The sequence below is a fragment of the Pelobates fuscus genome, chromosome 6 (genome assembly GCF_036172605.1).
Source record: "Pelobates fuscus isolate aPelFus1 chromosome 6, aPelFus1.pri, whole genome shotgun sequence".
In the NCBI taxonomy this organism is placed as follows: Eukaryota; Metazoa; Chordata; class Amphibia; order Anura; family Pelobatidae; genus Pelobates; species Pelobates fuscus.
The window spans coordinates 300830341-300852028 of record NC_086322.1 but is presented as its reverse complement, the minus strand read 5'-3'; the positions used below and the strand labels follow the sequence as shown (position 1 = coordinate 300852028).

General features: G+C 44.8%; 1 protein-coding gene across 1 annotated transcript in view; it reads right to left on the bottom strand.

Moving 5' to 3' along the window:
• SYCP2 (synaptonemal complex protein 2) overlaps positions 1-19936 on the bottom strand; it is an 81440-nt gene extending 61504 nt beyond the window's left edge. The window contains exons 1-5 of the mRNA XM_063459623.1: positions 19859-19936; positions 13650-13684; positions 12447-12589; positions 12166-12218; positions 11684-11729 (exon numbers count right to left, since the gene is read on the bottom strand). Of these exons, the coding sequence (XP_063315693.1) occupies positions 11684-11729; positions 12166-12218; positions 12447-12589; positions 13650-13684; positions 19859-19926 (345 nt within the window). The 5' untranslated portion in view covers positions 19927-19936. The remainder of the gene's footprint in view (positions 1-11683; positions 11730-12165; positions 12219-12446; positions 12590-13649; positions 13685-19858) is intronic.
• Positions 19937-21688: the final 1752 nt, after the last annotated feature.

Sequence of the window (21688 nt, the reverse complement as noted above, 5' to 3'; positions counted from 1 at the left end):
TCCGAAGAAGCACACTGTATGTCCCCAAGAGGTCTTGGGGTATAGAACTACCATATTTTCGGTTGAAATCACCCATCGCTATATATGTGGCTGCCTAAGCCACACAGGCATCTACCCCTACCCACTTAACCCTTGATCACACACTCATTAGATCTCTTGGATCAACTGCAAGACAAATTTGAGCTCTCCTCCTTCCTATCCCCCATGACCCGATCTGGAGGAACAAACTATTCCCGACCAGGCCTAACCCCAGCACACTTTGCTCACTTTGAACAACGAGACATATCAAGACAACGCTATTATCCAATACGCATACATAAAGAACTCTGCCACCCTAACATCCTTCAACCACTTTCGCTACATACAGATACGCAGCTTCGCCTCCACCCCGATCATAAAACAAGCAGGAACAGCCCCACTAACTAGGTTCGAACAAGACTGCATAGCCCACCCCACCAGGAAGGGACAAATATCAGAACTCTACTTAACCCTAGCAACCCATTCCACCCAAATCCCGCTCCCATACGTCACAGTGTGGGAAGCAGACCACAAGACACATATGACTTGGCGGATATCTGGGAAGCCATAGCCTCAATATCAATATGCGTAAAACACACGGAGCAAGCATACAAGATGCTGTTCCGCTGCTACCTCACGCCCCACCGCCTGGCCATTATGAACCGCGCTACATCCAACCTTTGTTGAAAAGGGTGTGGGGAGACAGGAACGTTCCTCCACTGCTGGTGGACCTGCCCCAAATTATTACCCCTCTGTCAGAGCTCCACAAATTCATGGGCAAACCCTGCCGCCTGGACACTCTTACTCTCAAAATCCATTGAATCCTACACTAGAGCAGAAAATAAGTTGGTCGCTCGCATAGCCCTAGCAACACACAGAGCGATAGCAGAAGTCTGGCCCAGCAAATGGACAAGCTCACCGGACAAATACATGGCACACCTCAACAGTTCCACAAAATCTGGGACCCCTGGCTGGAGGGGGATACAACACTGCCCTGGTAACAACCCAACAAGATAGACAAGCCACTTCAGATGAGTGGCAGGAGAACCGAGGCGCTCACCCAATGGCGATGCCGACAAATTGTTGCAAACCTCCACAGGTCAACATTCGCAGGCCCAGGTGACAAGGGAAGCAAAACACATCCCTAGACCTCATCCCCTTCTCCCACCACACTATCCTTTTCCATACCACTACACCTTCAACCAGTGCACAGACATCGCAAGGCAGGAAACACGACCCCTAACACAAGACACACAACAGGGTAGAGAATGACTAAAACGAGGCCATGGCGCCTCTCGTGAATAAATTCCCATCCCCATATCTCTCTTGCTACCCTATTCATATTTGCATACAACAACATTATGTGGGGATCTGTGATTTAGTGTCATGACCGCAGTGCATTAACCCCCCTCTTCATTCTGTAATGCTTACTTGTCATATAAAATGTGCATTAACCCCTTTTTCCTTCTGTAATGATTACAAGATATACAAAATACGCACTAAGCCCTTCTTCTTTCTGTAATCCTTATTCGAAATACAAAATGAAAAACAAAGAATTAAAAATTAAAAAAAAATAAGAAAAGGGCATTTAAAGCATTTCAATTGTAGAAATCAGAGGCATCCTATATAAGTTCTTAACTGTGGGATTATTATTATTACTATTATATTTAATATCATTATTATATTATTTTTTCATATTGCTAGCTTAATTTATTTAAATTATTTTCATTATTTTAGTTTGAGCTAATTTAATGAGTTACTGTTATTAATGCTACTGAACTAAAATTGCCTTATAATTTCCTGCATTTATAATTATGAATGTCATTATTTGTCTTTAAGGTTTTTAAGTTTTAATACTCCCATTTGTATTGTGTCCCCTATAATTCTTTTGTGGGGCACCGGGAAGAGAATTTAACAATCCTAAATTCCCTTCATTGTTTTAACTGTCTCGCAGCGCTTTCGCGCCCATTTTTCCTTTCATTTGTAACTTTTTTTTCTGCTAATCCGTTTGGCAGTTTTGTACCATTCGTTAGTTCAATACTTTGTATGCGGCATGCGTTCGTGTAAATTTTACCGTTTGTGGGGTTTTAGACGAACTGTACGTTCATGCGCACAGTTCGTCTCTTTGCTTATTTTTCCGTTTATTTTGCCGTTCGTGCACTTGTCAGCATATATATATAGCTTTTTCATAGGAACGGTCTATTTGTGGAATTTTGCCATTCGGCAAAATAATATTGCGGTTTTCTCCTATAACCTTGCCCCTTCCTTTTCCTTAACTGTAAGTGATTTGTTTTTTCCTTTACAGTATTTTCTCCCTCTCTGGGTTAATAAACCCTATAGCTAGGTTACTCAAATATATTCTTTGGTTATTATATATTCATTCACTTTGCAGTCTGGCAAGGATCAAACTTTGGCCTCTGGGTCACAAGTGACCCCTCAGATTTCCCAGGCTAACCTGGGGGAAGGGACTATGTCCCCTGATTTCTCTGCTCATGCAGAAATACAGGCACTCTTCGACGCCTCAGTTTCCCGATCCATTACGCAGGCTATGGCCTCTGCTGTGGACGCTGTATCGACGTTTCTGTCTCAGAGAATTACCTAGGCCCTTGTACAAGCCCATCAGTCTGCGCAGCAGACAGGTATGTCAACTGCATCTAGTATAACACCGGTCTCTCAAGGCTGTAAAGCTACGGCAAAGACCAAGCATTCCTTCAAAACTACTTTGACTGACAGTCTCACTTCTGTCTCAAATGGTGCATAACCACCACCGTGCAAAAGAGCCACTAGCCGGGCAAAATCGGCTAAATTGTGGAAGCAAGCGAGAGCCCAGCTGGATTCGTCTGAGTTGGAGCTCAGCGACATTGAGGAGGAAATAGATGAGTCCGATAAGGACGCTTCGGAGGGTTAGTCCAAATCAGACCCCGATGGTGCAATGGGAGAGGATTCCGCCTCCTCCTTCGGCACTTTTCCCGGGACAATGTCAGGGGCCCAGGTAAGTCTGTCGGGGTCTGGTGACGACTCTAGAATTCTAGATCTTTGGGGGGTACCCCTTTTTGACCCAGATGAGCTTAGACACCCGCGCTCAGTGGAATGTTGTCCTTCTGACCATGTGGCAAAATACATCGCCTACAGAGTGCGCAAGCCCCTAGAGAAGGCTACCAGGAACAAATTGAGAGCAGAATGCCCCCGCCCCACGGTCCCAGATGACGCGTGCTTCCAAACGCCCATCGTGGACCCCAAAATTGCCCAATTCCTAGGAAAAAACGGGTGAAAACCTAGGAGGGAAGAAGCAACAAAGTGGAGACCACATTCAATAAGCATACAACATATGTATACAACCTGGGAATATAACCAGAGTAGAAATATTCTATATAAGAATATAGTAGAATCTAAAAGATAAAAATACAGATCATAGCATAACACTGGGATATAATATGAGTGAATTGGTGGTTATGGTATTAAACTCACAAACAAAGGTGAAAATCAGGCCTCTCACCCCCTTGGGGTATGTGGAGTATGAAACTTGATAGTAGCTCCAAGTATGAAATTCAGATAGGTATATGTCTTCAAAGAAATGGATAAAGAAAACCATACATGGTGAAGTATGTAGAAAAAATACAAAAGAGATTTATTGGTTGCACTTACAAACATAAGGATGTTCTGAGCATGTCTCCACTCTCATTGGAACTCCAAGGTAGCGTAGAAAGAACAGCACAATTCCAAATTTGAAGTAGCAGAACAAATAGAAATAATAAAATACAATGAAAATAAAATAAATATTAAGAACAATCAGAGTCCATATATCCTTCAGAGAACCAAAACCTAGGAGGGGTCTCGATTTTGCCCTGAATAATTGCCAAGACAAGGCATTGGACATATTGGGTCCTGCAGCAAAAATATTCGAGGCAGTCGAAGACGACCGGGAGCTTGATAGGGATGTCATCCGTGGATGGATTCAAAGGATTATTTGCTTAGTGGGAAATGTGAATTCGGCACTGGCTACAGAACGCCGCAAATCTATTTTGCTCAAAATCGAGCCAAAGCTAGTCAATCTAGCGATTAATGAGCTGGGTGCCCAGGCTAAAGGGCTATTATTTGGTGATTCTTTCGTAAAGGAATTAGGGTCATTTGTGCACACCTTTACGGCGTTAGATAATGTGCAGAATAATTTGCGCAAGATCTTTCACCAAAAGATTTTTGCCGGGGCCGGAAGAGGTAGGAGCCATCTGTCCGGCCGTATTCAGAGAGGTTCATACAGACAGAACCGAGGTTCCTATGCAGGAAGAGCTGGCTTTAAAGACCAGAGGGCCGCACCAGCTTTCTTTCCCCAAAGAGACAGACCCTGGGTGGCTAGCAGCATCCGAGGAGCTCCTTATGGATGACGACCTTATGGTAAGTGTCTACTCTTCCCTGTCTTCCCTTTAGATTGTGGGGGGGAAGACTCAGATATTTTTACCATGTGTGGTCGCATCTGACGTCAGATGCTTTGGTCCTGCAAGCTGTAACAGGTTATTGCATAGATTTTGTGTCACACCCGACCCAACTCTCCCCGCCCAGAGAGATTGTTTTTTCCCAACACGATGCTACCCTTGTATCCAAGGAAATTCACGAATTGATGTGCAAACAAGCCATCACAGAGATCCCAACCAATACACCTGGGTATGTCAGCAATCTCTTCCTGGTACCCAAGAAAGGCGGAGGAATGAGACCAGTCATTAATTTGAAACAATTAAAACGCTTACGTGTCCTATCACCATTTCAAAATGGAAGGCATACACCTCCTGCACGATCATCTACAACCCAAAGACTGGATGGCCAAGCTAGACTTACAAGACGCGTATCTCATGATCCCTATATCGGACAGATACCAACATTTTCTCCAAATCACGTGGCAAGGAAGGAAATGGAGGTTCACATGCCTCCCGTTCGAACTATCATCAGCCCCATGGTGTTTCACAAAAGTTATGAAACCCGTGATTGCTCTGCTTCGAAGTCGAGGTGTTCGACTTATCTACTCAGACGATATCCTCCTTCTAGCCCAGTCTACCGACCTTCTCCACACACATCTCACATGGACCCTGACGCTATTGCAAAACCTGGGTTTCCTAATCAATTGGGAAAAATCTATCTTGACACCGGCTCAAAATATCGAATTCATAGGACTATTGATCGACTCAACTTCACAAACGCTACATCTCTCAGCGTCAAAATTGCTGAACATCAAAAAAGAAATCAAACGCACGTTGGTCGTTCCCCAATTCTCCCTCCAACATATGGCACGAGTCATCGGACTCCTGCCGGCTTCCATCCAGGCCATATTCCCAGGCCCGCTCCATTACCGGGCTCTCCAACGGCTACAAGCCTCTCATCTCAGAGGCGGAGCATCATACGTGGATATGGTAATGTTAGACAAAGAGTCGAAAGACAAACTTCGCTGGTGGCTCCTCCACATGGAAGCATGGAATGGTCGCGCTATCTTCGGAACAACCCCAGATTTGATCATAGAATCAAATGCGAGCTTACACGGCTGGGGTGCGCGCTGTGGAGGTATCTCCACGAGAGGCAGATGGACGAATTACACATTCCCTCCATTTGCACTGATTCCCTGTTGCCTTCTACATCTGCGTCACCAAAAGGGCACGCTGGTAATTGTGACTCCCCTATGGCCGTCACAACCATGGTTCCCTCATCTATTGGAAATGGCGATAGATTTTCCCTGCCTTCTCACATCGTACGATTCTCTTCTTCAGGATCCGGACGGACAATCTCACCCCTTAATCCTCCAGGGCCTTCTCCGACTTATGGCGTGGCTGATTTCAGGGGACCTTGGTCAATCAATGGCGTTCCGCAATCAACTTTTAGACTTCTCGAGAATGCTTGGGCACCCGGCACAAGATAAGCTTACAAATCTGCTTGGAATGCATGGAATGGTTGGTGCTTGGGAAGAAACCTGTAACCCTTATTGGCTCCTTTGACAGCCATCCTACAAATTTTTTTTTTTAATTCTTTATTTTTGCAGGTGATGCATTATAAAACATTACAAAATACAAGATACGGACGGCGCATTTGGTACACGTGAATATCCAATATTGCTTTTCGTATACAGATAGCTAACACCAGATTTTTTTTGTATGTTGGTCTATATATAACAATTAAACTGTTAGTCAAGTCTCGGGTACCGGGCTCTATAGTCAATATTTAGTCTAGGCTTTGAGCCCTCAGAAGGGGTTCATGGTCGATGAGGAGCCCGTCTGGTTGCACTAGGGCCTAAGTGACCCTCTTATTTGGCTTGTCGTGCTATCAGTTGTCTATGAATAACCGTGGCGTACTCTGGTCTTGTATCTAAATAACCTAAATCTATGGTGTCGCTATGAGAGGTAGTAATAAAGTGCCTATTAGTGGCATGAGCGTGTGTTCATTGTGTGTAGGTTCTGCTCGGTCCCCAACCGTTGGGGACGTCGGGACAGGGGAGTATGGTTTAGTCAATAGTGAGTGGACGCTATGTGGGTCGTCTCTAGGAGAACGACTAAGTGCACAGACTTCTCTGGGGCTTCAGTCAGGTCAACATATGAAAATGTCAGTTACCAAGTAAAGACAGTGTTGAGAGTGTAATACAAAATATGAAAAATAAAACCACAGTGCTGCAGCTTTAGTGTTAGGTGGCACATTATATCACGGCACCCTGTCCATTCCGTGGGGTGAACGGGATTATGTTATCCACTACCCATGTCCCGTTAGTGTCTCTCGCCCTCTGCTCTTGCGGAACGTCATTGATGCCTACTGCCGCTAGGAAGGTGGTGGCCTCTGCCACGTCGGATGCCTTCATCTTTCTGCCTTTTTAAAAACCGTAAGGGATCTGGGCATGGTCCAGGGGTATGATATGCCTGCGTCTTGTAGTTTTTGTGTGATGGGTTGCATCGTTTTTCTCCATGTCAGGGTGGAGCAATGGAGATCCAGGAAAAACAAAATCTTGTGAGTCTCAAAGTCCATAGGTGACTTGTATATCGCTTTCAATAGGGCCTGCTTGTCTTGTCTCGTGCTACAGCGTAAGATTATGTCCCTTGGAGCTGAGTTCGGTGCCTTGGAGACTTAGCTATACGGTAGGCCCCATCGTGCGTGAATTGTTTGGCCTGTTTTGCCAGGAGTAGCTTGGTCACCATTCTCCTGATGAGGTGTGGTAGTTCTTCAGAGCTGACTGTTTCCGCGACTCCTCGGATCTTGATATTTTTTTGGCACGCTCTTTCTTCCATTGCGTCCTTTCTCAGCGAGGTTTCTGAGTGGTGCCCCTGTAACTGTTTGACTGAGTCTTTTACTGCCGTTAGTTGGTGTTGTAAGTCAGCTATAGTGGAGTCAGTTGCCTGGACATGGACGATGAGCGCCTGCACTTCTGTCCGCACAGCAGCTATGTCTGCAGCAAATAGTTGATGGGTGCGATTAAAAAGTTTTTCAATGTCCTGCTTAGTCGCAGGGTCTTGGTTAGTCAGGGTGTGCGTGGTCTGGAGCCCCGTTGGATGTGGTCCTGTGCGGTGTCACTCACCCCTTCTGTCCCTGTGAGGCTGCAGGCCTTTGTCTCATTCTGCTCCTGCTCCCTGGGCTTCGGTGTGCGTTGAAGCAGCAAGTCTAAGTCCTGTATGTCTTGGGTGGTGGATGCCTGGGATTTGTGGAATTTTTTCCCCATCACTTCTGATCGCCGAGCCTGCGTCTGTCCGGGTCCCACCTGGCCGCGGAGGTGTGCGGCGTGATTTTCGGGCCGACCGCATGGGAGGCCTTGGGAGGTCGGCATTTTTGTTTTGCGCCTGTCTGCTGAAAAAAAGGCATCAGTGCTTGCCTCTCTGTCTCCTACAGCCGATGGTAGACTGTCAGCGGGCTTGGGGGGAATTCCTATTTTTAGTTCGAGGTTCGTGGAGCTCCAGAGATGGATTCTGTGCTGGTTGCCGGTCAAGCCCCGCCACCCATCCTACAATTTTTGACCTCCCTTTTTGAAGCAGGAAAAGCATATCGCACGGTTAACCTCTACCGCTCGGCGCTTCCAGCTGGACATCAAGGGATCGGTGGTGTGGCAAACCTAGCCACTTAAGGCTGTCTGTCCAATTAGTGTTTTAATAGGGTTGTCTACCAACTGTCTGCATTTGTGTTTTCCCGGTATACCACTTGTATATAATATATAGCATTCGTATGCTGGATGCATATGAATGCCGCAAGCATTCAGCAGTTAATTTCACAAACTGGAAATTTACACCCTGTTCGTGAAACTAATTATTTACCGAATGGGAGACCACACACAGGAGGTTGTGTGTCTCCCCTTAACGGGTGCAACAATGTAACCACGGCTTATTAAGTATGTTGCGGGTGGTCGCCATTCGTATGTCGAACACGTGGCCATCTTTTTTCCCGAAAGCCCAGCGGTGTTTGGTCGTCGAGTGCCTGGAACTAAAATCGGCTACTCGACCTACCGAACACTGCTGGACTTCCTGGCCGTTCGTGCAAATAATTATTTCGGCATATTAAAGCGCTCAGTATGTTATTTCGTTACAAGGCTTATTCATGTAAAAAGGGTAATTCGAATGGCTTTCGTCTAAATATGCAGGGATCTGAGTGGTATTTCACCAGATGGTGCGCTCAGATCCCAGCTATGCAGCAAGGGATCATTCTGCTCATTCACCCTAATATTGTGACTACTACAGAATTTAATGTAAAAATGTAACTGGTGTACGGAGAGAGAGGGTGATTAACAGTGTATTCTTATCCCTTATCTCTCCAGTAGAGCAATGGATGCTGGGAAGTTGTCCTGTAACATGAGTTCCCCACGTAGTCCACTATTGTAAAACCCTTGCAAAGTCATTTTGGAAACCCCTTGCATGGGGAACTGCATAAATACTGTGACCTGTGAATAAAAGCTCAGTTGACTCCCAGACTATGTGGCGTCTAGTTCTTGAGAGGAAGGGATTATTGTAACGCTACCTGGATCATCGTATGCTGTTCCTGTCTACCAGCGGAGATATTGTGGATTATACTACCTCTCCGCTACAGATGGTACCCCCATCGGACGACAACCTTTTGTCTGTCGCTTACTACGCGGAGTACGATCCCTCGTTACTCTACACTCTGGTATGTTTCTCTTGTCCTCTGTTTTCTAATGTCATGGCCGGATAATTCTTCATTATCACTTAAACAACTTTCAGCAAAACTAGTCATGCTCTTCTGCCTCATTTCATTCAAAAGAGTCTCGGAGGTACGAACTTTGGACACTGATGCTCGATCTTTTACACCGGAAGGTGTTCTCTTCGATATCTCTAGAAGGACCAAAACGTCTTCTAAGTCCGTACTGTACCCGGGCCTTTCCGCCTCTATTGTGCCCAGTGGCATGCCTACGGGAATACGAACTCCGTAAGGCTCCGCTCTGGAACCCAATGAGACCTCAGTTATTTATCTCTGTCCGCAAACCACATCTTCCAGTATCCTTTCCCTCCCTGGCCAGATGGGTCAAATGGCAGGCATTGACACTTCCATGTTCTCTCCACGTGCGGTTCGAGGAGCTATGGCCTCTAAAACCTCTGCGGTAGGATGTCGACTAGAAGATATTTTATGAGCTGCCGATTGGTCTTCGGAATCCACTTTTCGTGATTTTTACTTCAAAGCGATCAAACACTTTGCTGGAACAGTTATATCACAGCTTTAAACCAGCATAATAGGAGCCTCCGTGTCTTATTAAAATTACCAGATTTTACTATTTACATGACGTAAAGTCATGATTTTATTAACGACCCGGAAGCGAGTAAAGTCGTGTGTGTGTGTGTGTCTGTTAGAAGGGGAGTATTTGAAGGGGAGCATCAGAGGTGGGGATCCGGGCAGAGGATATGCGTAAGTCTTGGGCTGAGCGCAGGGGTCTCGATGGGACATACTTGTTTATGAGGGAGGATAAGTATGTTGGAGCAGCATTATGTAGGGATTTGTAAGCAAGCGCCAGAATTTTGAATTGGGCCCTGTATCTAACTGGAAGCCAATGCAGGGACTGACAGAGCGAGAAGGCATGGAAGGTGCGACCGGACAGGAAAATAAGCCTCGCAGCCGCATTAATTATAGATTGCAGCGGTGCAAGCTGGAAACATGTAAGACTGGTGAGAAGGGGATTGCAATAGTCAAGGCGAGAGAGAACAACAGCATGAACCACTACCTTAGCCGCGTCCGGCGTTAGATATGGGCGGATGCGCGCTATGTTCTTGAGTTGGAAGCGACAGGATTTGGCTATTGATTGGACATGGGGAGTAAAAGAGAGGTCAGAATCAAGAAGAACCCCTAGGCAGCGAGCCTGCGAGATAGAAGTGATAGTAGCGCCGTTGACTTGGATGGAGACAGACACAGGAGTAGCAGCACTTGAGGGAGGAAAAACTAGAAGTTCTGTTTTGGACAGGTTGAGTTTATGGAAGTGAGCAGCCATCCAGTTGGAAATAGCAGAGAGGCAGTCAGAAACACGAGTCAAGGTGGGTGGAGAGAGATCAGGGGAGGACAGGTAGATTTGTGTGTCATCTGCATATAAATGATATTGGAAGCCAAAGGAGCTGATGAGTTTACCAAGGGAGGCAGTATAGATAGAGAACAGTAGGGGGCCGAGGACAGAACCTTGGGGGACGCCGACAGAGAGGGGTTGAGGAGAAGAGGCAGTGCCAGAGAAAGAAACACTGAAAGAGCGCTGGGAGAGGTAGGAGGAGCACCAGGATAAAGCAGTATCCCGTAGACCAAAGTTACGGAGAATGTGAAGAAGCTGTTGATGATCAACAGTGTCAAAGGCGGCAGAAAGCTCAAGGAGGATTAGGATAGAGTATTGGCTGCGAGATTTAGCAGCAATTAAGTCGTTGGATACTTTGGTCACAGCAGTTTCGACAGAGTGACCAGCGCGGAATCCAGACTGAAGGGGGACAAGCAGAGAGTTGGATTCGAGAAAGTCTGTCAATCTGGCGTACACAACTCTCTCGAGGATCTTGGAGGCAAATGGCAGTAGCGAGATAGTAGGGCGGTAGTTGGATGGGGAGTTGGGATCAAGGTTGGGCTTTTTCAGAATCGGGGTTACAGTTGCATGTTTGAAGGGTGAGCGAAATCTGCCAGAGGAAAGGGAGAGATTGAAGATGTTAGCGAGAGGTAGGGCAAGAGAGGGAGACAAAGTGCAGATGAGATGCGAGGGAATAGGATCGAGGGAGCAGGTGGTGGGGCGGGAGGACAGGAGCAGAGTAGAAACCTCTTGTGCTGTAGCAGGTGCAAATGAGCATAGGATGGCAGGGGGAGTGGGGTTTGGTGTTGTATTGATAGGGGTAGGAGAGAGATTAGAGATCTTGTTCCTAATTGTAGAGATCTCAGTGAAATGAGATGCGAAGTTTGTGGCGGACAAGGTGGTGGAAGGAGGGGGAGTCACAGGGCGAAGAAGAGCATCAAAAGTGTGAAACAGGTGTTTCGGTTGATGGGACAGTGTGCTTATGAGGGTGTTGAAGTAGTTTACTTTTGCAGAGGAAAGAGCCATGCTGTAGGAGCGCATCATAAATTTATAGTGGACAAAGTCAGATGCAAAGTGAGACTTTCTCCAGCAGCGTTCAGCATTTCTGGAACATTACTAATTAATATAAAGTTGGTTTGGTAACTATAGTGTCCCTTTAAGGAGAAATATAAGGGCTACCTTGTGATCGTCCAGGTATGCAGAAAGACACGGGTAGGTGAAAACCCTGTAACATAAAACACATGTTGAAAATACCATTTTCATAAGAAATACAAATGTTTGGATAATGTAGCTGGATTTACAATTAGAGAGAAACTGTTTAAAAGTGTGAGATAAAGGGGACAATCAATCTTTTGGAGCTCTGACCGGACAGTTAACGGATGCTCCAGAAGGTAGATATGGATGTGCAATAAATGGTTTAAATCAGCTGCCACTATGTTTTTATGAAATAAGTGTTGTGATGTTGTCCTGGACACCATCATGTATTAACTATGGGGAATTAATGGTCACCAGCCCATCAGTTTATGGAGATACTAGTCTGTTATATGCGGCATCTCATCCAGCAACCAATGGTAACAGCTGCCTACATGGTGGGAATTTGCCAGCAGCCAAGTAATCTATTCCTTATATTACATGTATAATATATGATGCATCAAGTATACCTTCTTTTGTCACCAAGCATGCCATTCACCAGATTAAGGAATTTTCTACAGTCCTGTGTAAACAGCAAGGAAATCAGATATTATTTGCCATTCAATATAAATATATATTTTTTGTAGGTCACAGTCAGTGCAGGATGCTGTAAAACTGCCATAGTCATCATGTTTCATTGATGTTCTTGTACAGTAACCACCTTCCAGGACTGATTGGGGCCACAAGAAAACATAGTTGAACGAAAGGCTGCTTCATCTTCTTGAGTCTAACATATAATCATAACACCCACCGTCTCAAACTCAGGGTCCTTGATCGCTTTAAATGCATCTGTCACAAACTCCATGGGGAACCATTGGCTGGCCAGGTCTCCTCTTTGTTTTTCTGATGTCATTCTGCATAATGCTTCTGTAATCGCCACTTGTAAATCATAATCTGTGAAATTATTACAGTAATAATATTCAAAGGGACAGTCTAAGCACAAAATCACTTCATTTCAGTGGTGTGATTTTGGGGTTTTTGATGCTGCCCCTGTAGCCTTGCTCTTGTACATCTAACAATCTTGCTTCAGCATATACAGTATGCCGATGTCAGAAACCATGTGCGTTGAATGCTTCAATCATTGTATTTTGTGCTTCTCATAGAGAAGCACAGGACAGGCAGAATGAGGCGACTACTCGTGTGCTGTGTGTGCTATGAGAAACATCTGATTGAACAAAAGTCATCAGGATTGACGACATCACCAGAGGGTCGAGATTCAGTCAGAAGGCTTTGGGAAGGCTTAGAATTCTAAAAGAATAAGGAACACATCTAATTGAAAAAAGAGTTTGCGTTTATATAGTTCTTCTTACGAGAGAGCTCTTTTAATAAGGAGCAATATGTGGATAAAATGCACAGCAGTCCTGGCATAAGCATCCAATCTGGCTCGCATAAATATTTTCAGTTAATATTCTTTGCAATGAGCACTCGATCTCTCAACCCTTTCTGTTACCCACTCTGTACTGTTTGTCTCCCGACCTTTCCTGTAGCGCACACTGAACTGTCTATCACTCTTCCTTTCCTGTAGCCCACACGGTACTGATTGCCTCTCTAACTGTCTGATAATCCACACTACACATTCAATCTTGCTAATTTTCTGGTCTCTCACTCTTTACCTTTGTTGTAGTCCATGCCACACAGGCCATAATCATACCTTTCCTATAGTCCTAACTGTAGTCTGTCTCCCTACTGTCTATGTACCCACTATTCCTGCAGTTCACGATGTACACAAAAGTGCTGCTACATCCAGGCAAGTATTAAGTAATCCAAAAACACAGTATAAATAAAAATAATTAATAAAAATACAAGATTTCTTAACCCTTGGGTTTTTCTTTTATAATAAAGTGCAATTTATAGAAGCCTGTTGAAATACTATTTTTAAAATTGTACACATTCATTATAATTTAGTACTGGATCTGTAAGAACATCACCTGTGTGAAAATATTAAACAACTTACCTCCAGCATCAATAATGCTCCTTCCCATAGATGGCCTATACAAGTATCAAGAAAGAAGACAATATAGAGCTTAGATAAGCAGAATTCAGTCAATCGTTTATTTAATACACAAAGCCAAACTTGGAAAGTTAAAAATTCAGCAATCTCCCGACTACACTGATTTCTAAGGCTGCATGCCAGCTGTAGTGCTACACAGGGACACTGTCTCCACTCACTCTGGCCCACTGTACAGCACTGCATGGAGATGCTAATTTTTTCCACACAGTATACACGCTCTGAATGGAGATGCTGAACTTTCCCCATAGAGATTCATTGTTTTAATACATCTCTATAAGGAGATGCTGATTGGCCAGGGTGACGTTTGGTTCTGTCCCAGGCCATCCTCCTTGGCTGAGATCATCAGAATTGATTATATCAGCCAATCCAATACTTTTCTATGGGAAAACATTGTGATTGGCTAAGATTATCAGTTTTGATGATGTCAGCCAAGGAGGCGGATCGGAGGCAGAGCCAGCGCCAGTGACTGGAAGTAAGGTGAGCTTTTACTAGCTGTAAGGAGGGTAAGGGGGGATAAATCGTTAGTTTAACACTATGGTGTCAGGAATATATGTTTGTGTCCCTGACCTTACAGTGTTCCTTTAATGGTTGACTTACTTAGTGTTTAATGTGTCTTTGTTACAGCCACCACATAAATTATAGTAAATTATTTTAACCCTTGCGAGTGTTCATTTAAAACATTACCAGGTCACTTTGTGGTCACTGACATAATATACACTAATAGGGTTATTTATTAAAGTGGGAATTCAAAGTGAATTTCAAATGTAAGGCCAGAGTCGCCAAACTGAAAGCATAGAGGACAGAGACAATTTCACTTTGTATTCTCACATTAGTGATTAATCCTGTAAGAACATGGCAGAATTATTTTTTGTTGCTTTGTGAAGGGGATCTCTTTTGAGGTCTGCCTCTCTGCATATTTTTATTTCACCCAGCATTCCTGATAGGCATTATCCGTCCTAAACTTGAAAGTTTCTCAGATTCCACAGACTTTATATGCAAATATCATCGTCCTTCCTAAGGGCTTGCTAAAGCTGCTGCCCAATCTTCGTACTGAATGATCTGCAAGACAGTGGCGTACACACAACCCATGGGGCCCCGGTGCGAAAACTGATCCGTGGGCCGGGGCCCCCACCCCCGCACACTTACTCTGCGCGGGCTGGGGCCGCAACACATGGCGGCGGGCACCTGGTCGCAGGGCTGCGACCCCTGCAACCGCGGTATGTACGCCAGTGCATGCAATTACACATACACTTAAAGGATCACAACAGACACCCAGATCACATCAGCTCAATGAAGTGGTCTGGGTGCCAGGTCCTTCTAGTTTTAACCCTGCAGCTGAAACCATAGCAGTTTCAGAGAAACTGCTATGCTTCACTGAGGGTTAATCCAGCCTCTAGTGGCTGTCTCATTGACAGCCGCTAGAGTAGCTTCCGCGATTCTTACTGTGAAAATCACAGTGAGAAGACGCTGAACGTCCATAGGAAAGCATTGAGTAATGCTTTCCTATGGGCGGTTTGAATGCGCGCGCGACTCTTGCCATACATGCACATTCAGAGCTTACACTAACACACACACACATACACTCTAACACACACACCAACACACACATACACTCTAACACTAACACACACAAGTTTTTTTTGTTTTTTTGTTTTTTTTATTTATTGAATCCCCCCGCCTCCCTACCTTTGGGAGAGCTGAGGGGATTCCCTGGGGTACAGTATCATCACCCGGTGGGCAGGCTGGCGCGAGAGCGAGGGAGCACTCTCCCCTGAGGAGACGGACTCTCCCCAAGGAGAAGAGGCTGGCCACACTGGCATACATACCGGGTCGCAGGGCGGCCGGGCCCCCTGGTGGGCCAGGCCCCGTCGCAGCCGCGGCTCCAGCGACCCCGGTATGTACGCCACTGTGCCAAGATATGTTTTGTGTTTGGAGAATAATCCTGTAAGATGCAATATTTAAAATACACACATTAGTGGATTAAGAAATACTAGGCATGCACGATTGTTTTGAGACAAATACAAAAATCTATATATTTTTATGCTGGATTGTTCTAAATAACAAACTTGCATATGACTCAGCAGTAGGAACTTCCAGAATAAATGTAACAATAATTGAACTATAGGGGATCAAGAAAGTGGCGATAACATCTGTTTGACATCTGTGTGTGTGATATTTTGATATCTGGAACACTGCAGCTTATAGAAGCCTAAATAATGTTGGCTATTTTCATGGAAAAAGTTTCCTCTCCTGATATTGAGACATAAAGAGAAGACAAACTGAAAAATGTACTCAAGTGTTCCTTCTGACTGTGACAAACGCTCCTTCCCACGTACGTTAGCCACGGACTCCTGGAGGAGTGTAGGAACCTGCCACTTGCTCACCGACTACGTCTGGGACATTGTTTGGGATTTACTCTGCCCAGCCGCCATTAACAGCTTTCCCTGCGTGTCCTTGGTTCCGCACTTTCCCTTCATATGAATGGAACCGAATGCTGGCTTTCTGGGGGCCGTTCGCATGAACCAAACCCACGAATAATCTCAGCGGTACTTAGCCGCGACTGCTATGGAACTAAATTCGGCATGAGGACTGTGTGGGTTTACGGTCACCTCAGCACTACTTAGCTGCGAATGTTATGGAACTGTTTTCGGCATGAGGTGACCGTGCGGTTCCCAGACAACTTGGTTTGCGGCTTTCAACCACTTTGAAATTCGCCAGGAGAGCGCTTTTTGGAGGGAATGTGCCTGAGACTAAGGTGAACAAGCACTACCTAAGAACCAGGTGGAGCACCCTGTATTGCGGCTGTAGAAGCTCCCGAAAGTTGGCCGGCAAAAGCACCAAAAGCCCTGGAACTATTTTGGGCATAGGACCACGTGTGCGGCCTTTCAAAGCTTTAACACAGTGGCGTTTCCCCTAAACTGCATGGATTTGAGCTCTACTTGGAGAACTTGGGAGCTCAGATCAGGGCTATTTAAAGATATGTTATTTGTGGGGTTAATGTATGTTTTTATGATATTTTGGGGTATTTTTAGGTTTTTATATTTTTGTGTTTGCCGCTCTGTTTCTGTAAGATAATTAGCTTACTGGTCTTTAAACACAATTATCTCCCAGGCCCAGAGATTTCTGGGAGGGGCTTGTGGTGAAGACAATGGGGACCCCCTGCTGGGGTCTGTGTATAAAAAGGCTGTGTTTGGATGCATTAAACCAGTTGTACTCCCAGAACTATGTGTTGTCTAGTTACTAGAAGGGGGAAGTTAAAATCACTGCTTAGCACCTTGTTCCAGCTCATAGAGGATTCGGCAGGCAGAGTCCTTGTAAGGACTAGAGTTCCCAGGACTGTGTGTGTCGTCCTGTCCCTGGGAAGGAATAGAGCTAGTCCCCTATCCTGTTCCAGGATGGAGAGGCTCCAGGAGGACCCCAGTGAAGCCACGGAGACTGGGGCAGAACACTGAGGTTTTCCCCTATTCCAGCTAGGAAGCGGTCCTTGGCAGAGGTACCCACCTGGGGTACAGGGAGCTCCGCTACACTGACACACACTGCTAAAAACGACCCCGAACTCACAATGACTTCTAAGGTCATTACTGGGACACATACACCTTGACCACTTTCTAAACAACATTGCTTATTTAAGAGGAAGTCTTACTTTCAGAGAAGTGACAATTTTTCATTCCTTCACCCCTGTAAACACTTTTACAGAGCTGAATAGAGCAGGAGAGGTAAGCAATAAAAAGAAAAAACAACAATAGCTTCCACTATATTTTTTTCAGATTCTTTGCTGTCCTTTAGGTGCACATTTATTTTTTTTGCCAATCTCTTTTACATTACATAGTTACATAGCTGAAAAGAGACTTGCATCCATCAAGTTCAGCCTTCCTCACATGTTTTTGCTATTGATCCAAAAGAAGGCAAACAATTTAGTCTGAAGCGCTTCCAATTTTGCAACAAACTAGGAAACAAATCCTTCTTGACCCCAAAATAGCAGTCAGATGTCTCCTTGGATCAAGCAGCTATTACCCCACTAATTAGAAATTATATCCCTGTATGTTATGTTTTTGCAAGTATTTATCCAATTGCAGCTTAAACATCTGTATGGACTCTGACAAAACCACCTCTTCAGGCAGAGAATTCCATATCCTGATTGCTCTTACTGTAAAAAAACCTTTTCTTTGCCTTAGATTAAATCTCCTTTCTTCCATCCTAAATGTGTGACCTTGTGTCCTATGAATAGCGCTGTTTATGAATGGATTTCCAAATAAAAGGTTTGTACTGGCCCCGATGAAATGACATGCGATCAATAATAGAAAAACGATGTACGGACATGGCATAGCAGTGCACAGACGATTGGTAATAACTCATTTTTACAAATAACTATTTCAAGCATAAAAAGGCTAGGCCAGTACGTTTGAATTGAAAACAGATGCTATATTCTCTGCCAGGCACCTTGCCCTCCTTCTGATTGCAATCTGCATAGTGTGGAGAATCCGACAGAACGCGAGATTCAGAGCTAACTTAGCCGATGCCCTCAGAGGGAGGAATACTGCTCCTCTAGAACTTGAGTCCACAGAAGATGATTAGGATGCTCCACTGGGCCTCAGCTGCCACACATTTCAATAAGATGCTCCCTGAGTTCTGAACATGTACAGCCTCCAGTGCTGTGACTTTTAAATCTCCTGGTTCATACAGACGGCCACTGGAGGTGCTTCCTGTGTCAGTGTTGCACAGTAGTGCAGCATAGCAGTTCAGCTTCTCCACGATTCAATGCATATCTATGAGGAGATGCTGATTGGCTAGTGCAACGTGTGGCTCCACTCAGGCCTCCTTGGCTGAGATCATCAGAATTTACAATCTCAGCCAATCCAATGCTTTCCTATAGGAACTCGATTAATAAAGTCCAATATTGGCACAAATCTTACTCAACTTCTGCAGGACCACTATGCTGATTGTCTGACTGATTTCTGCGGGCATAGATCATTTCCTATAGGAAAGCATTGTGATTGACTGAGATTATAAATTCTGAAGATGTCAGCCAAGGAGACGGGTGCGGGGCCAGACACGAGGCTTCACCTGCACATCCTTCTTTGCAATGCCATGTAGGAAATGCATGACCAAACCCTCGTCTCAATACGCTGATGAGCAGCCGGGATCTGTGAGGCCTTTGCCTGGCCAATAGGGAGTCGTGGAAGCATGCGTTTGCACAAAGTCTCCCAGAACCATAGGGGCCACGGGGTGGGGGGGTGCTAGGAGAAGAACCTAGAAGCTGCAGGCCAAAGCGTGGTGGCCATCTTAAAAGGTAGGCCTCAACCCCCTATGCCACTTGTGACTTTCGGTGCTTAGCCAAAGAGGCCCCCACAGCACACCATTGGGGACCTGGATATCCTCAGCCTGTCCAAAAGGGGCGGATGGACAGTGCTCAGGCAAGAGAGTTTAGTTTCACCAGCGTAGAGAATCAGCCACCTCCCCTGCATACAGTACATCAGCAGGCAGTAGAAATGCTTATGATCTATGCCCGCAGAAATCAGTCAGACAATTGGCATAGTGGTCCTGCATAAGTTAAGTAAGATTTGTGCCAATATTGCACTTTATTAGTCGAGTTTCTGGCTTTACAAAGTAAAAGGCTTTTCTTGAGATGCTGCAGCCACATGCGATCAATCGGTCGGCTGTCAGACCCCGCCCCTTAGGCGCACATTTATAATGCCCTGGAATTCACTTTTGCAGAGTCACACACACGCATGCATAGCAATGCAAGAGTTAACTAATTTACATACTATGCCCAGTCTTGGCCATAATTTATGTAAGTTAAAATATGATTTTTTTGTGTTTTTCATTTCTTTACTTTTGAACAGTCATAAGTCACAAGTAAAACAGGTAAAATAAGAAAGCACAGGGCATGTCAGTTAACATAGGTGTGCATATACAACATCAGGTACAGATTGGGCATGTGATTGTGATCAGTTTATCAAATGAAAAACAGACTGTAACAGCAATATCCAACCAACCCAGACAATATAGCTAGCTTAGACAGCCCACAAGGTGTTACACGCTGGACTGCCAGTTTGAATAAAAAGTACAGAATAAAAGGAGAAAGTAACTCAAAAAATAAAATCATAAACTGCTTCAGTCGTTCAGTAAGTAAAGCAGAAATAAATAATTACATGATGGAAAGAACCTCTTCTGAACAAAGAATGTTCTTCCTGACATCCCGAGGCATTGCGTCCAACATTAAATTCAGCTTGCGGACTACCTAGAAAAAAGAAACATGCCCATTACCAAATGGTTATCATAGAAGCCACAGGCACTAAACACTGTTGTATATATGTATTGTGGCAATGAAGGAGTTCATCTGCTTTGTCTGGAAATGGAATGTAAGGGAATTTTACATCTTGTGGTAGCTGGTCAGTTAGACAGGTATCTGGGCAGAATTGGTGACACAGCTGTTGCTGGAGACTGGAGCTGACCTGGGATTGGTTGAAGGATGCAATCATTAAAAGAACGGGAAAACTGACAGTATAAAAAGCAGCTGAGAGAGTTTAATCCTGTCATAGTGGAGTGAAGCAGGAGCTGCGCGGACGGACCCCACCCTCCTAATTTTTTTTAATTGTGTTGTTGTGGTGTTAAGAAGCATTTGGGTAAAAGTCCTCAGGGTCAAGTTCTGATGAAGGATATGGTGGCAAATGGTTTTAAATAAAAGGCGGTACAGTCATCTAAGACTGACTGGCTAGTTGGTGGTTAATAAAGTTAAATGTTTTGAAAGGTTAAAGTTTATGTTGTATGGTTATGAAATGATTGTAAACCCTTTAAACTTTGAAAACACACTACAGCCAAGCCCATTGAAAAGTAAATAAAAGTCTGTGTTTATTGTGTGATCTCATATTATTTCTACAAATATTGCCTACCATAACAATAATTACGGCAATTAGAGATTAAAATGGAAAGAATATAGTATTAAAATTGACGAAAATGGGGGCGGGGCCGGACCGCCGAGCTGGACGGTCGCAAGACAGACCGGCTCCAGCAAAAACTAAGCCATTTCAACCACAAAACTACGACTTTTAAAAGAAATACCGGCCAGCAACGGCGGCCCTCGACGGGCAGATCGCACTGAACCCAGGGTGAGGCTTGCTCGATGAGTATTACTCCCCTGGGGGAGAAATCTTCATTGCTGAATGTAGAATATTGCATATTCTGTATATTCCTATTCAAATACATATTAAGGTGTGGCTGTATAATGGGTTAAACAGAACAGATGGTGTTTCCTATTCTGTACCATGAGGTCTCTGGAATTTGCTGTATAAGAGATTTGGGGTGGTCTTTATATGGAGAATTTCCTTATATGGCTATTCTAAACTACATGTTATGACGTAATTTGGGCTATAAAGGGCAGAGGACAAAGGACCACGCTCTCTTGCCTTTCCTGCTACGATCCGATGTCCTGAATTGCTGATACAAAGACGACTCTGTAACTCCATTAAGACATACCATCTGTTAAGTATATTATGATTTGCTATTGAAGTAGAATAAATACTTATTTTTTATAAAGAACGTCAGATTGCGTATTAATACTTTTCAATAATATAGACATATATTATTGTGGCGAGCATTTGGCCCAAGACTATATATACATATATATATATATATATATATATATATATATATATAAAAGACTTATTCAACTAAATAAACACACAGGCAGATATTACACTGAAGCTGAGGCCTACTCCGGCGGTGAGTGGAGCGGACAGCCGCCGCCCCGCTATCCTGCCAAACAGTGTACAACCTGGGGCTTACACCCTCGAGGAACCGGCTCCGTTCCCCCCCCCTCTGGACCGGCGGGGGTGATCCCGGTCCTCCCCCTGAGGCCCCGACCGCTAAGACTGAGACTAAGGCCTAGCAGCACTGCCAGATGCAGACCCTAAGATGGCGGAGACCGCGCGCCTACACCAAGAGCTGATTGAAAGCTGCCCACCCCACAAACGCCGCAACCA